This window comes from Tiliqua scincoides, chromosome 10, assembly GCF_035046505.1.
Source record: "Tiliqua scincoides isolate rTilSci1 chromosome 10, rTilSci1.hap2, whole genome shotgun sequence".
Classification (NCBI taxonomy): domain Eukaryota; kingdom Metazoa; phylum Chordata; class Lepidosauria; order Squamata; family Scincidae; genus Tiliqua; species Tiliqua scincoides.
Genome location: NC_089830.1, coordinates 22,505,862 through 22,521,430, shown reverse-complemented (window position 1 = coordinate 22,521,430; position 15,569 = coordinate 22,505,862). Strand labels below are relative to the sequence as shown.

General features: G+C 46.7%; 1 protein-coding gene across 1 annotated transcript; it reads right to left on the bottom strand.

The window, feature by feature from the left end:
* Window positions 1-4,494: 4,494 nt before the first annotated feature.
* On the bottom strand, window positions 4,495-13,623 carry LOC136661150 (lens fiber membrane intrinsic protein-like). Its single transcript, XM_066638174.1, has 5 exons — window positions 13,538-13,623; window positions 6,530-6,739; window positions 5,864-6,010; window positions 4,904-5,017; window positions 4,495-4,717 (listed from the first exon to the last, which is right to left on the bottom strand). The coding sequence occupies exons 2-5, from the start codon at window positions 6,693-6,695 to the stop codon at window positions 4,674-4,676; spliced, it is 471 nt and encodes a 156-aa protein (XP_066494271.1). The 5' UTR covers window positions 6,696-6,739; window positions 13,538-13,623; the 3' UTR covers window positions 4,495-4,673.
* Window positions 13,624-15,569: the final 1,946 nt, after the last annotated feature.

Below are 15,569 nucleotides of genomic sequence, written 5' to 3'. Positions count from 1 at the left end.
TTCTTCTCCCCTCTCTGTTTTCCTTTCTTTTTCTTCATTCTGTTGTTTTTGGATTTAATCCATAAATTCTTCCTCTTCTTGAGACAGCTTACTCCCTGAACGTTTCCTCTTTTTTCTTCCTTAAGATTCTTAATTGTTATAGTGATGATTGCTTCTTCCATCTCCTGTCTCATTTCAAAATACTCAACTTCTTTAATTTCACCCGACATTTGATCCATTCTTTTTTCTTGTCTATTCTTTATGATTTGTTCCTGCGTGCTTAAGAGGGAGGAGCTTGTTTGCTTCATTTGTTCAGATAATTTTCTGACCTGTTGTTCCATTTCTCTTCTAAAATCCATCAAGAAATCCATTAATAAGGTCTGACTTTTACTAACATCCTTTAAATTTTTAAATGCCGTTTTTATCAATATCAAATCCAGCCACTTCTTGTAGGGCTAGTTTCCAATTTTTGTATCCAAAAAGTTTAAGTCAATATTCCACATTCAGTCAATATCAATGTCAAATCAGTCAAACCATTAAAGAGTCATCCAAATCTTTATCTTGCATCCCTTCTTCCAAAAAGGGTATATCAATAATCCAGGTCAATAACACAGTCAAATTAGGTTAGTATGCCTTTAAATGATCAGGGCAGATTTCAAGCCTCTTGCTAGGAAAACAAAAGTAAAGGTTTTTTTCAGCCATTGATTATTAATTAGTCATTTCTTTGCCATGCATAACATTAAACAAAATAATCTTGTGTTTACTCCAGCAGGGGTTTCTTTAGATCCAGATTCGCTCACTTCCCCTCTGGGTGGCTACCGGCCAACGTAAATAATCTTAATCTTTTCCTCCTTCCAACCTCTTGATTACAATTCTTGTTATTGCCTTTTAATGAGCCAAGGTTACTTACAAATTTAAAACTTTTTTCGCTGTCATGTTGTTGTATCTAGGCCGTGGGAGGGTGAGTTCTCAGCTTTCCGAATCTCCAAAGATAGTGACCAGGATATGATGTGATTCAGCACAGGGCCAGCGGGGAAAAATCTTTGAAACTGCCTGTTTCAAAAGACTCCCCCGTTCAAGCTCTCAGCTCTTCGTACCATCTTCTTGGCAACGAAGCGTGCCTCAGTTGTTGAGGAACATGAAAAACACATGTATTTAGCAGTCCCCCCAGGAGCCCTTCGAGGTGGTGTACATAGTTCCTTTCTGCCCTCACAACAACCCAGTGAGGTAGGTGAGACAGAGAGAGAGAGACAGACAGAGAGAGAGAGACTGGTCCCAGGTCACCCACAAAGTTTCATGACTGAGCAGGGATTTTTGACTCTGGGCCGGGGTACAAATTATTCCCTCCCCCCCCAATAGGCCCTGGGCCAGGCAGAAGGGAGGAATCCAGCTGGTAGCTCAGTTGAAGGCAGTTGTGGATCTGGAAGGGATCAACAAGATGGTGGTTCAAAACTTTCACAGTGGTCCCTTCATATCCATGGTTTATGTGGTTACAGTTATCCAGGGTTTACTGCTACCCAAAATATTAACTGGAAAATTCCAGAAATAAACAATTCCTATGTTTCTAATTGCACACCATTCTGAGTAACCTGGTGAAACTTTCCCACCCTGTCACACTCAGTATGTGACTCATCTCCCTTTGTACAAAAGTAGTGATGCTGGCAGAATGACATTATTTAACTATCTGAAGGTAGGATATGGAATTTTGATGCTTTTTTGCCTTGTTACAAGGCATTAAAGGTGGACTCCAGTATCAGTGGTGAGTCAAATCAGTGGATACCAAGGTCCCATCTGTATTTAGGGTTCGCAATTATCCACGGTTTCTGATATCTGCATTACGTCTTGGAAATAAGACTTCCAAGCAGATATGGGGGAACTACTGTACTTCTAGTTGGGACCAGGGCCAGTCCACTCATGAGGTTGCATGAAGTGGTGGGCTGGGAGAGGCGATGAACTGGCAAAAGTGCCCTGAAACCCACGCCTTCCTGCTGCCCACCTGCTTGCTTCACCTCGATCTCATTTCTCTTATGCTCCTTATGCTCTAAATTCCCTTTGGACCAGTGCCTCAGTGCACACAGTGGATGACACCTGTTGCATTGTCCCATGATTAAACCTCCCAAACTTCAGTACGTTCAGTGGCAGCCTTCAAAATCAGGCCACCGTGAGAACCCCCTGAACTGCCCTTTGTTGGAGCTCACTCAGTCGAAGTTTGGTTGCAGTTATCACCCCACCTTCTTTTGCCCCCAGTTTTATCAAAACAGTTTTATTGTTTTATAAAGGCCACAAAGGATGAATGTTGCTGGGTGTATTTTCCGTGACAATCTTAAGCAAGTGCATTTGAGCTGAGCAAAGTACGGGGCCTCCCTCTGCAGTGAACTGGGCCAGCCCAAGACCCCCTGATGCATGAGAAGGGATGCCAAATGCTGTCCCCCTTGCCTGATGATGTGCCTGCTTCTGCTCCCCCCACTCTCCAATTCTCTAGATCAGCACTCTCCTCACATCCACATGTCTTCCTCTTCTTCTCTGTTCCCCTCTTCTTTTTTAAAAAATCCAGGGAGTGAACAGAGAGCAGTGGAGGCAACTAGGCAGACAGAGTTGGGCATCTCCCACCCTAAGACAACCGCTTCAGGTGGTCTTATGGATGGGCTGGCCCTGCATTGAAGAGCTTTCCTGGTATATCACTCCCATACCCAATACCCATCCCAATGAGGTCACAAAGCAGACTTCCCACAGGCCCAAGTAGCTTTGACCGAGGTCCACCCAGTGGCGGGCCCTCAAAGCGACCATGAGCATCATGAGACTGGCAATCATGGAGATCAGAGCCATGATATGCACCACATTCATGGTGAGAAGTGGTCAGGGGTTTCACGATGCAGTTGGGGTGAACCTGGGGGAAAGGACAGGCTCATGAGAGTTCCTACGAACAACAGCCCTGTGTAGGGCTACAAGCTGCCTTTCCCATCTCCTACTGGGAAGGGCCCAGTCTGTGCAGTGCAGGTGTAAGAAACACATGTCTGTAATGCAGATCAGAACGTGATTTGATGCTCAAGCTGTTGCTTTGGTCTGCAGAAGGTGCCTGGTTTAATCCCTGACATCTCCAGACATGGCAGAGAAGAATTCTGATCTTTGTGAAGTCTGTGCTGACAACAGTGACCCAGATGGATCACTATTCTGACTCACAATAAGGCAGCTTTTTCTGGGAAATGAAGGCTCGGGTGCCCTCGTGATCCCAAGATGGCTGTATTCATTCGCAAAACTGAACTATATGGTAGAAGCTTCTTTATAGAATTAGAAACATCCCTATAACCTGTGTGTAGCCGTTTGCTTATGACAAGGTGCTTATGACAAATTTGCTTATGACAAATTTGCTTATCACAAGGTGCTTATGCAAATTTGCTTACGACAAAGCATAGCCTGTATGCGTTGACACACACACACACCTAACCTGTGTGTGACACACATAACCCGCATGACACACATAACCTGTGTGTAGCCATTTGCTTATGATAAGGTAAAAAAAAGGACATTTGTTAGCAGAAAATGTTTTTACATAGGAATGGGTGTTGGCCTTCTCAGTTTGACAATATATCTTCTTAACAAGGCTATGCCAAGCTCTATCACCAGGTAGAGATAATGTGTTACATCAGTGGTCCCCAAAGTCTTCCATGAGAGTCTTCCAACTCTCCCAACATTCAGTTTTGGTAGATGTTCCTCTTTCTGGTGTTATTAAATCAGATGAAATTTATCAGGAGGTAAAGGTTTTATTTTCAGCCCCTTCCCTTCTCCCGTCAAATGTGAATTTGGCTCCCTCTCCACCCCTTTTGGTTCCATTTGGCTCCTGAGCCCCCTTTTTACCACAAGCAAAGGCACAATGTACCTCTTGCACCCCTTCTTAGAGGCCCTGGTCAATAGTGAATGTAGGTGGCTGGGCACTTAGTTTGTATGTGAAATGGGGGCATCTGAGGATAAGGCAGTGGTTTGTATGCCTTCTGGGGACTCATTCGGGATGCAAAAGTAAGAACAGCTGGAAATTAAAACACACACTGGAGGGGGTGGAAAGGACTGAGAATGCTCAGTGGCCTCCAGGAGTCCGAGCGTTGAAGTGTCAATTGGGAAAAGATCAGCAGCAGAACACAGGATGTTGAGGTTCAGGGAACTGGCCTGCTTGAGTCTTCGAGAGCTTATAGTGTCCATGCTTTGGGCATTCGGATTACGAGATGCAGTAACATCATGTTTACATAATTTACCACAGCATTTATTTCTACAAAAAGATTTTACACACAAATCTCATACAAGGGAGGGCAACCAGGGTACAAAAAAAACAACACAAAACCAATAAACCAGGCCAGCTATTTGCTATCTGTGCAAGCCCGGAGACGTATTTGGAAAGCACAGCTGGAAAGGAGTCTCATTTGTGCCAGAAAAATGAACCTATGAAGCAAACGTTTCATCCCCAAAGTGCTTTTGAGATCCAATCAAGCAAAGGGGGGGGGGGGGGATCAGGTGTGGGTTCCATAGCCTGAGATGTTGGGAGCAAAATGAGGCCATCTGATTCCAACTCCAGTCCGGTCACCTCATCCCGCCATCAATCTGCCATTCAGAGATAGAAGTTTGGTCCGAGACCAAGTGCAGGCTGTGTCTGTTATTTCTGTGTCTGTGCCTTAGAAATCCCCAAGAGACAGAACCGTCTTTCCTCATGCTGATGTGTTATCTAAGTGCAGTTTGTGAGCAAGTCCGCCTGTCAAGGGAGGAAAACAGTGTGAGACACTGGAATGGAGACGCACCATGGGAATCTGGGCCACCAATCCACTGATGGGACATACAACAGATGGAGGATTGAGCAAATCATGTGCCTGGCAAGCCCTGACTTATGCAGAGCATTGGAATAAATGCATCTCCGCAGTCACACAATGCCCCTACTCACCTGCTATAAAGAACAGAGGACAGCACGCCCAGCCCAAGCCAAATGACCATGAAAATAAGCTGCCTGCGTTCTCGACTCCTGTGAACACGGACATGGCAATCAGGGTAAGAATACCTAGGAGTCAAAGAGAAGGCATTAAGAACACTTAGGGAGGCCGGACAAGATGGACCTTGGATCTGATCCAGCAGGGCTTTTCTCACGTTCTCATGTTCTTATGGTCAGTTGACCAAGCTGGGCTAAGAAGAGACTCCAAGTATTTCTACTATGCCTGACCCAGCTAGGCACGCTTCATACTGCCCACCACCACCACAGGGGTTGATGTTGCTGTTGTACACCTGTGCACCCTGCTACAGCTGAATAAAGTCCTTCTAAACTCACTCTCAATTTTGCTCAATCCCAATTCTACATCAGTGTTTCTGTAGGTTGCGACCTACACAACCTGGACCTTCCCACCCACCCTAGCTCTGGTTTGGCTCCAAATCAGAGCCATTTAAAAAGCTGAATTATTCACTGGAAGAGTGGAGAGGCCTTGTCTGGGTCACACCGGGATGGCAACCCACTCTACTGGCCTTTGCTAGCCTCAGAATGGCCGGCAGAAGTCTCAGAAAGTCACTTTGGGTTTTTGGAAAGCCACTTCCTGTTTGTCATTCTAAGGCCCACAGAGGCCAATAGAGTGGGTCACTGGCCCAGCGTAATCCAGAAGAGGCCTCCTCACCCGCCCAGTAGGTCATTCCTGTGCCACTACCCACCACGGAGGATGAGGTGGGTAGCCAAGGTTGGGGAACCTGCACTACATTTTTTCCAAGCTCAGCATCTATGTGTTTTCAATTGAGCTCTTGCCTGCCCAGCACAGGATTTGTGAAATTTCAAGCACAGGGAATAATTCTCCATTTGTTTATCTTTGGGGATGGGACATTCCCTGTGGAAGGAAATGTGAAGAGAACACCTTTGATGTAATACCTGCACTATAGTTGCCTGAAGCTGCGTTCTTGGTAATGGAGAAGGAGCCAATCTGAGAGCCGGAAAAGAGGGCACAAAGCAAACCAGCGGAGAGAAAACCAGTCAACAGCCCAATTATCAAAAAAGCTCGGGTGACATGCATATAAACTGGAGGAAGGCAAAATAGAGAGAAGGGGATGAAATGCATCAGTGGAGGTCATACAGTCATCATCACTGTGAAGTCTTATGTAATATATCCACCCCAGGTTCATGGGGCACTACATATTGATGGTTCAAACCCTCTGGCACCTTTCGAAGGGTTGTATCCTAACAAGTGAACCCTGACGAAACAACCACTGAAATCAATTAAGCAAGTCAAGTCATTAGTATCATGTCCCTTTCATTTTGGTGAGATTCCTCTGCTGTGTGTAGGAGTTTTGTCACTACTGGGCTGATTCCATGGGAAACGGGGCAGTGTAGAAAAGGTTCCTCGAAGAGAACGGGCTTGGAAACAGTCATGGTTACAGCAGTAAACTTGGTATCCCTGGTCACATGGGACTAGGAGGAAGTTGAACCATAAGTGAAACCACAAAGGGATAGAAACATAAGGAGTGAGAAAGACTTCTTGGTACCGCACCATGGCACCTCCAGGCTTCCTGTCATAGGAAAAAAGAAAGAAGATTTTACCTGCTATGTTCCATCCCCAGTAAGCACACACATTGTTGATGCAAAGTTTCCAGAGCCCCGCTTGTGTAATGGCATTCGCCACCCAGTAGTCTGTGCTCACGGCAATCAGCAGCAGCAAGACGCCGATGAGAGTACAGACCAAAGAGCTGATGTGCCAGGCATTCATTGTGAGGGTTTGTCAAGAGTTTGCACAGCACCAATGGGAAGAACCTGGGAAAGAGAGTTGTTCATGTTATTCCATAGGAGATGCAACCTCTATTGAAGCGTACGCTGCCCTTAAGAACATAAGAAGATCCCTGCTGGACTAGGCCAAAGGCCCATCTAATTCAGCTTCCTCTGTTTCACAGTGGCCCACCAGATGCTTCAGGGAACACCGGAGCATTCCTCCATCAATCTGTCCAACCCTCTTTTAAAGGCATCTAGGCCAGACGCCATCACCACATCTTGTGGCAAGGAGTTCCAAAGGAGTTGCCCATCCCAACTACCACTGCACAGCAATGGCCAAGGGAGAGGGCCAAGTTTATGCAGCGTCCTGGTGCTGTCAAGGTCCAGAGACCTTCAACAAAATGTTCAGGCACGTCAAACACACAGAAGAAGCTAGCAGCCTGTGAGCTTTGCTGTTTGTAGCTGTCATATATCAGTATTTCCAACCATAAAGTATTCCCCACCTCTCCTCTCTGGAGACACCCTGGAGACAGGGTTGAGCAGTGAAGTGGCTAAGTTTGCAGACGACACCAAACTTTTCAGAGTGGTAAAGACCAGAAGTGATTGTGAGGAGCTCCAGAAGGATCTCTCCAGACTGGCAGAATGGGCAGCAAAATGGCAGATGCGCTTCAATGTCAGTAAGTGTAAAGTCATGCACATTGGGGCAAAAAATCAAAACTTCACATATAGGTTGATGGGTTCTGAGCTGTCTGTGACAGATCAGGAGAGAGATCTTGGGGTGGTGGTGGACAGGTCGATGAAAGTGTCGACCCAATGTGCGGCGGCAGTGAAGAAGGCCAATTCTATGCTTGGGATCATTAGGAAGGGTATTGAGAACAAAACGGCTAGTATTATAATGCCGTTGTACAAATCTATGGTAAGGCCACACCTGGAGTATTGTGTCCAGTTCTGGTCGCCGCATCTCAAAAAAGACATAGTGGAAATGGAAAAGGTGCAAAAGAGAGCGACTAAGATGATTACGGGGCTGGGGCACCTTCCTTATGAGGAAAGGCTACGGCGTTTGGGCCTCTTCAGCCTAGAAAAGAGACGCTTGAGGGGGGACATGATTGAGACATACAAAATTATGCAGGGGATGGACAGAGTGGATAGGGAGATGCTCTTTACACTCTCACATAATACCAGAACCAGGGGACATCCACTAAAATTGAGTGTTGGGCGGGTTAGGACAGACAAAAGAAAATATTTCTTTACTCAGCGTGTGGTCGGTCTGTGGAACTCCTTGCCACAGGATGTGGTGCTGGCGTCTAGCCTAGACGCCTTTAAAAGGGGACTGGACAAGTTTCTGGAGGAAAAGTCCATTGTGGGGTACAGGCCGTGAGGTGTGTGCGCAGCCTCCTGATTTTGGGAATGGGTTGAGTCAGAATGCCAGATGTAGGGGAGGGCACCAGGATGAGGTCTCTTGTTATCTGGTGTGCTCCCTGGGGCATTTGGTGGGCCGCTGTGAGATACAGGAAGCTGGACTAGATGGGCCTATGGCCTGATCCAGTGGGGCTGTTCTTATGTTCTTATGTTCTCTCACTTATAATAACCTACAAGTAAGTGTGTGTGTTTCAGAAGAAGTTCCTAGTTAATACCGATCCTTTGACATCTATGTTAGGAGACTTTATTTTGGTTAGAATGGTATTTTATATTTCTTTTGCTGCTCGTTAAATGTTGCTTTGTTTTCCTTACTGTGTTTTCCTTTCGTTCATTTCATGGAGTTGCTGTGGGGTAGTTCAATGCTCTTGCATTGAACACAGTGTTAACATCAGAACGAGGAGACATCCATTAAAACTGAGTGTTGGGAAAGTTAGGGCAGACAAAAGAAAATATTGTCTTGGTGGAGTCACCATTTGTTGGAAAGATTTTCAGATTCTCTTCACTGACGCAATGCCAAACAGTCACAGACCTTTTAAAAGGGTTTGGAGGCTTTATTTCTACAATAGTTACACACAAGCCAATTGATTCGGTTTGGATACAAATGTTCACTCTTCATTTCCCATCCTGTTTCTCAAAGAACCACACCCAGAAAACCACATTAAATAAAGTGAGATAAACAAGTTACCCATTCGGCCTGTTATGACAGGTTTGGTGCATGGTCCTGGCTCTAACTAGGCAGTCATACTGCCCTGCATCCCAAAATATTCCTGGCCCACAACTTTGGTTATACAAGATCCTGGAATTTTCCCTTTGGGAAAGTTATGATCTACATGTTCTGCGAATCATTATTTCTTTAGGTCACTTTGACATAATGACCCTCCTATCCTGAGGGGAACAACAGTCATTCTCTTGGCTCCAGTTTCAGTTATTTTTCTCAAACTAGAGAAGATAATTTAACCATTTCTCCCTATCATTATCCGGCATGTCATTAGTCTGTGGAACTCCTTGCCACAGGAGGTGGTGATGGGATCTGGCCTAGATGCCTTTAAAAGGGGATTGGACAAATTTCTGGAGGAAAAGTTCGTCACAGGTTACATGACCTGATGGGTATGTGCAACCTCCTGGTTTTAGAAGTGGGCTACCTCAGAATGCCAGGTGCAAGGGAGGGCACCAGGATGTAGGTCTCTTGTTGTCTTATATGCTTCTGGAGGCTTCTACTGGGCCACTGTGAGATACAGCATGCTGGACTAGATGGGTCTTTGGCCTGATCCAGTGGGGCTCTTCTAAAGTTATGAATGTCCTCTTTCAACTCAAGTGCAGTCCATACTAGCTCAGTCTTGATTTCTGCCAAGCAGGACTTTTGGTCTCCGAAGTGTGATGTCTCAAAAGCTATTAAGGGCCATGAAGAAGAACGCTTTAGCTGTGATGCTGAGGGGAACCTGGATGCCTCTTTTCCTCTAAAGCAGTGGTTTCCAAACCATGCACTGCACTGCCTTAGGGATTTGGTTGCTGCCGTCTTGGATCTCATGAGATTTGGGTGCCATCATCTTGGATCTTGTGAGATTTGGGCACTGCCATCTTGGACTGTGTGTGATTTTATATGATCCAAGATGGCAGAACCTGGCTAAACCAGGAAGAAGAGGTTGCAGGAGCACCATAGCCACAGTAGGTTTGGGGACCACTGCTCTAAAGTCTTGCAGATTTGAATACTCCATCAGTATGGATCTTTGTTGCATGTACACATTCTGCTATAGATTAAATTGTTTCAGATTGCCCAGTGGCCAGGCCATTGGACAATCTTTTCCAGTTCCCAATGCCAAGAAGATGGTTTCTCCCATCATGACCAGAGTCTGTGTGCTGTTTCTCCATTTGGGGAGCCATGAAGCCTTTTGTGTGCAGGAAGGACAGGAAACCTACTCTGCATACCTAAAGAGAAACCCAAAACTCCTTTGTCTATCTTTTTTTGGATGCCAAGTCCTACAACAACCTCTGCTCTGGAAGCCGAAGGCAGTCATTCCCAAACCCTCTGGGGGTGACGTTCCTGCATGTTTTTGGAGCTTCTCTCAATATGAGAGCCGCCTCCAATTTGGGCTCACTCCTAAATCCCTTGGAAAGTGTCCATGCCACTGAGCGGTTTTCCTTTTTTCCTCTTGCTGTTTGCCAAGTCGCACCTGTTTAGCTCTATCCTTCTCCCCAAGCACCTTGCAGTCCTGCTTAGAAAGGACTTTGTACTCAACCCTTGCCCAGCAGACTAGGGGGCCCAATCCTATCCCATCTAGACCAGGGGTGTCCAAACATTTTGTGGTCCCCGGGCCGGGGTTTGGGCACCCCTGATCTAGACTGTAAGCCACTCGGGGCAGGGAGCTGTTCTGTGTAAAGTGAAATGTGCATGGTGGTACACCATACAAGCATTCACAACACGCAGATCAATTGCCAGGCCACAACTTTTTGGAGGGAACCAGTTAACCTTGAGCAGAAGAAACCCAAACTTAGTTACACCCACAAAGAAATATTCATCAAGGAACATTTTGATCAAGCAGGCAATGGAGTCAACCTGCTGGCAAAGTCCAGTTATAGTTTTACAAAAGTAAAAAAAAAAAAAAAAAAGCTTTTTATTACAGGAAAAATGAGAGTTGATCAGCAAATTAAATATAATGCTGGAGAAATTTTTTATAAAAAGAGATTCCAAAGGGAAAGAACCTCATAACCTGTCTATGGCATGGATCAGCAGAGCTGGCTTTTAGGCAATTGGGGAGATTTTGCCCAATTGGGCCTGTGTATGGTGAGAGCCCTGCACTGCCCTTCCGCCCGTCGCTGCTTCCACTTGGCCCAGAATTGGGTCACTTCGGAAGCAGCTCCTACCCACTGCTGCCTGAAATTGGTGCCATGCTGACAGCAGCATGCGCACCTCTCTCCTTCCTCGCCCTCACAGCTCCTGGCGCCATCCTCTCCCCTGTCTCGTGCCAGAGCGTGCTGTTGCAAGCATGGCAGTGATGGGCATGAGTCAGTGAGCACTGAGGGCTGGGTATACATTCCCTCCTTCCTCCAGTTCTGCGCAACCACTAAAGGTACAGGAGTCCTATCCACTTGCACAGAAGTAACAGATTTTTTTTTCTCGGTCTGGTTCAAGCTAAGAGCTAAAAAATATTAGTAGAGGGGGCCCCACAAAATTGAAGGGGGCCCCGCAAAAGTGATTCCAGTTGGGCCCTGCAACTCCTAATGCTGTCCCTGCGGATCAGGATGCCTTGGTCCTCAGAAGCAAACAGTGTCAATGTTCAAGCCGTCTTTCAAACGGACATGAGGGTCTCATCAAACACTGAATAAAACTAGATTGGCTCATTTCAGCAGACTGTATCATGTGCACTCTGACCATGCCCTGAAAATAAATCCATAAATAAATAATGTGCTGTGACTCAGCAGTTCCCAAACTGTGGGTCTAGGGCCCATCGGTGGGTCAAGACCCAATTTTTGGTGGGTTGTGAACTGGCAAGGTAGAACATGAACATCAATGGATAAATGACCTGCTACTGAAGAGGGACTTCCTTTCATCAGTCCTAAATCTCCCATCAGTCAGTTTCATTGGATGGTCCCCAATGCTAGTGTTGTGATTGAGGGAGAAGGAACTCCCCCCCCCCACTGGGGGGGAGGCTTTTCCATAATGTGGGCACTGCAATGAGCTAGATTTTTTCCCCTTGTGCCCCATCTACTGCCAGCAAGGGCTTCTGGAGGAACATAAGAACAGCCCCACTGGATCAGGCCATAGGCCCATCTAGACCAGCTTCCTGTATCTCACAGCAGCCCACCAAATGCCCCAGGGAGCACACCAGACAATAAGAGACCTGCATCCCGCTGCCCTCCCTTGCATTTGGCATTCTGACATAGCCCATTTCTAAAATCAGGAAGTTGCACATACACATCATGGCTTATACCTGTAATGGATTTTTCCTCCAGAACTTGTCCAATCCCCTTTTAAAGGCGTCCAGGCCAGATGCAGTCACCACATCCTGTGGCAAGGAGTTCCACAGACCAAGCACATGCTGAGTAAAGAAATATTTTCTTTTGTTCATTCTAACTCTCCAACACTCAATTTGAGTGGATGTCCCCTGGTTCTGGTGTTATGTGAGAGTGTAAAGAGCATCTCTCTATCCACTCTGTCCATCCCCTGCATAATTTTGTATGTCTCAATCATTCCCCCCCTCAGGCGCCTCTTTTCTAGGCTGAAGAGGCCCAAACGTCATAGCCTTTCCTTGTAAGGAAGGTGCCCCAGCCCAGTAATCATCTTAGTCGCTCCCTTTTGCACCTTTTCCATTTCCACTATGTCTTTTTTTGAGATGCAGCGACCAGAACTGGACACAATACTCCAGGTGTTGCCTTGTGATGGCCTCCAGGACAGCCATCAAAACTTCACAGAGTTCTCGGTCAGTTCATACAGGAGGAGGCAGTTCTGGTAAAGAGCTATTGGTCTAATCCAGCATCCAGTTCTTCCTTGCTACTGGATCTCACCCTATGGTGTGGAAGACCACTTCATTCCCAGTGCAATCTACCACAAAATCAATCCTAAGGCTTTAAACAAAGTTCTACTTCTTACGTTTTGATCACAAGCAAAATACACCTGCCTTTAAGTTTATCTTACTTGCTTTCACTCACATAGCATTTCACAGCCCTCAAACTATTGCAGCCATTTTCAATCTTTTTCGGCTCACATCACACCGACAAGGCACTAAAATTGTCAAGGCACACTGCCAGTTTTTTACTTACATTATTATATTGCAGTTAATTTTTAATTAATATAATACAATGAAATCATTCATGACAATTAAAGAAATTCAAAAGAAACTTGGAGAGGGAAGTATATGGGAATTTTGGAAAGGGGGAAGAATGTTTTGAAGTAAGATGTTCAAATTGTTATCATTAGTGCCAGAAAGTGTTGGCAAAGGCAGGTCAGATTGAGCACATACTGGAGAATGTGGCCTGAGGGGCATGAGGAGACAGGATTGAAACAAGTGCAGGATTCAAATGGTGTGCGGGGGGGGGGGGGAGAGAGAATGCGAGGCAAGTGATTCTGGACTTTGTAAGGTGGGGATGAGGGAGGAAGGGAACAATAGGAGAGGTGTTAACTGTGATTATGAGATTTGGGGGGGAATGTGCGTGTGGGAGAGGGTGGGGTAGGGGAGAAGAGGTGAGGGAAGTGTCAATTACTTGCTCATATATTTGAGGGAGTGCAAGCCTGTGCATGTCTACTCAGAAGTAAGCCTCATTACTATGGTCAATGGAGCTTACTTCCAGGTAAGAGTGGATAGGCTTGCAGCCCAATGCCCTTACTGGCAATGCAAGGAGGGTCGCTTTGGAGAGTTGCAGGCAAACTGTGGCAAGGAAATGGATGTCTCAAGGACCCTTTTCAGCCAGCCAGTCCTTCAGTCCTACCTGCTTGCCCACCTGATGCCTTCTGGCTTCCTTGAACTTGTTCCACAGCCCCTGCCGGCCCAGAGCGCCTCCAGGCTTCTCTGGCTGCCCAGTCAGCGTGTGCGGGGCACTGCAGGAGCAAGCAGGAAGCAGACGCTTCTGGCCAGGGCCTCCGAGAGGAATTTTATCAGGGGGTGAAGAGGGAGGGGTGAAACAGCAGGGGAGGGTGGTGACGGGTGAGCAGAATGGGGCAGAGAGGGGCAAAGAAGGGTGGGGGGACACTCCTTCATGGCAAGCAGATCCACAAGCCAAAGAGCTCCTGTAGCAGGCCAGTGTCCTCCCAGATTTGACATTGTGTTACGTGTCATTCCTCAGCTCATCATTTATAGCTTACTAGTACCTACAGCCCCATGCTTGTGCAAGCATCCCATGCAAGCAACAAGTCTGAATAGATAGGAAAATGTCAGATCCCAGGAAATTTCTGGGCCCCTCCTTTGGCTCCTGGGCCCCCTTTTGGACCCTGGGCCCAGGTACAAATTACCCTCTTTACCCACCTTTCCTAGGCCCTGCTTCTGGCGGCTCCTTAAAGCATGAGACGCAAAGCAGCTGTGGTGAGTCCCTTCACCGGTTGCTCCTTTTACGTGTGCTACCAAGGCTCGAAGCGGCCGCTTCTCCCCTGTGGCTGCTGCCTGCCTCCTCTGGCCCCGCAGCATACCTGAAGCAGCCAGTGTGCCACGGCACAGCGGTTGAAAACCACTGAATTATTGTAAAGGATCAGTCCCCCCCCCCTCCCCAGAAATGGATTGATGTATTTTCTCACCTGGCTCAGAATCAGCTTCTGCTTTCTTCAGTTGATGATGGCGCACTGGAACAAAGTCTCTGGCGTGCTCTGGCTTGACTACCTGTGGAGCAGTTCTTTATAAGTGTGTGCCTATGACGAATTCAAAACGTCCGTGGGTCACGCTTGGTAGATTCTCTTTCATCTCTTCTTTGATTTGCTTATCTCTGAACTTATGCACTGGGTGGGTACAAATTGCACCGCAGTAGAAGGAAATTTTGAGCAAGAACATGACAAGCAAGGAGGATTGCTGCGAAACCCAAAACCAGGAAACAGAACTATCCTTGCTTATTCAGGAAACGGTACTTTTGATTTGACCCAAACGAAACCTACCATATCTAGAATGCTTGAAAGATGCCATCCTATGCACACTTTCCTAGAAGTGAGCCCCACTGAACACAGTGGGACCTGCTTCTGAGTAGACAAGCTTAAGATTGGTTGTTAGTTTTCTTTACATAAGAAGAGCCCCGCTGGATCAGGGCAAAAGCCCATCTAGTCCAGCTTCCTGTATCTCACAATGGCCCACCAAATGCTTCAGGGAGCACACAAGTTTCCCCAGTTCCACGTAGACAAGCCCAGCGGCAAGACTCTTCAAGGTGCACTGCCCACATGCTTTGCAAAGCATGCACATGTGCTGCTTGCCATCTCCCCATGGTGCCCATGAGCTAGGCAGTGGATGGATGGCAATCCACTGCCATCACTACAGTTGCAGGGGATAGAGCAAGGGAGGACGTATCTTCTTTGTCGCCAACTGCTCCTGGTTAACCTGCCCATTGGGGCCTGGTCCTCTGGCTGGTTTAACACATGATGGAAGGGAACAACAGGTTAACCCACTACATCAGTGTTTCTCAAACTGTGTGGCAGGACCCACTAGATGGGTCACAAGCCAATTTCAGGTGGGTCCCCATTCATTTCAAGGTGTATTTTATTTTTAATGTATTGATATGTGACTGCATTTGGGGAATCCAAAGATTTGGGATCCCCAAATGCCTCGTTCTTGGCTTACTAGAATGTTGCATGAGACAGAGTGAAACTGGGCAACTCTTTACCAGACTCTTTACCAGACTTTACCAACTCTCATGGCAGAACCAGGAGAATTGCTTGCGAGACTTCCCACTGCAGCACTATGAGTTCTTGTGCAAGCCCATGCTCAGTGGCTGAGCATCAGATTTGTAGGCACTGATCTCCAGGTGGGGTGGGGCATGTCCTTGGTAT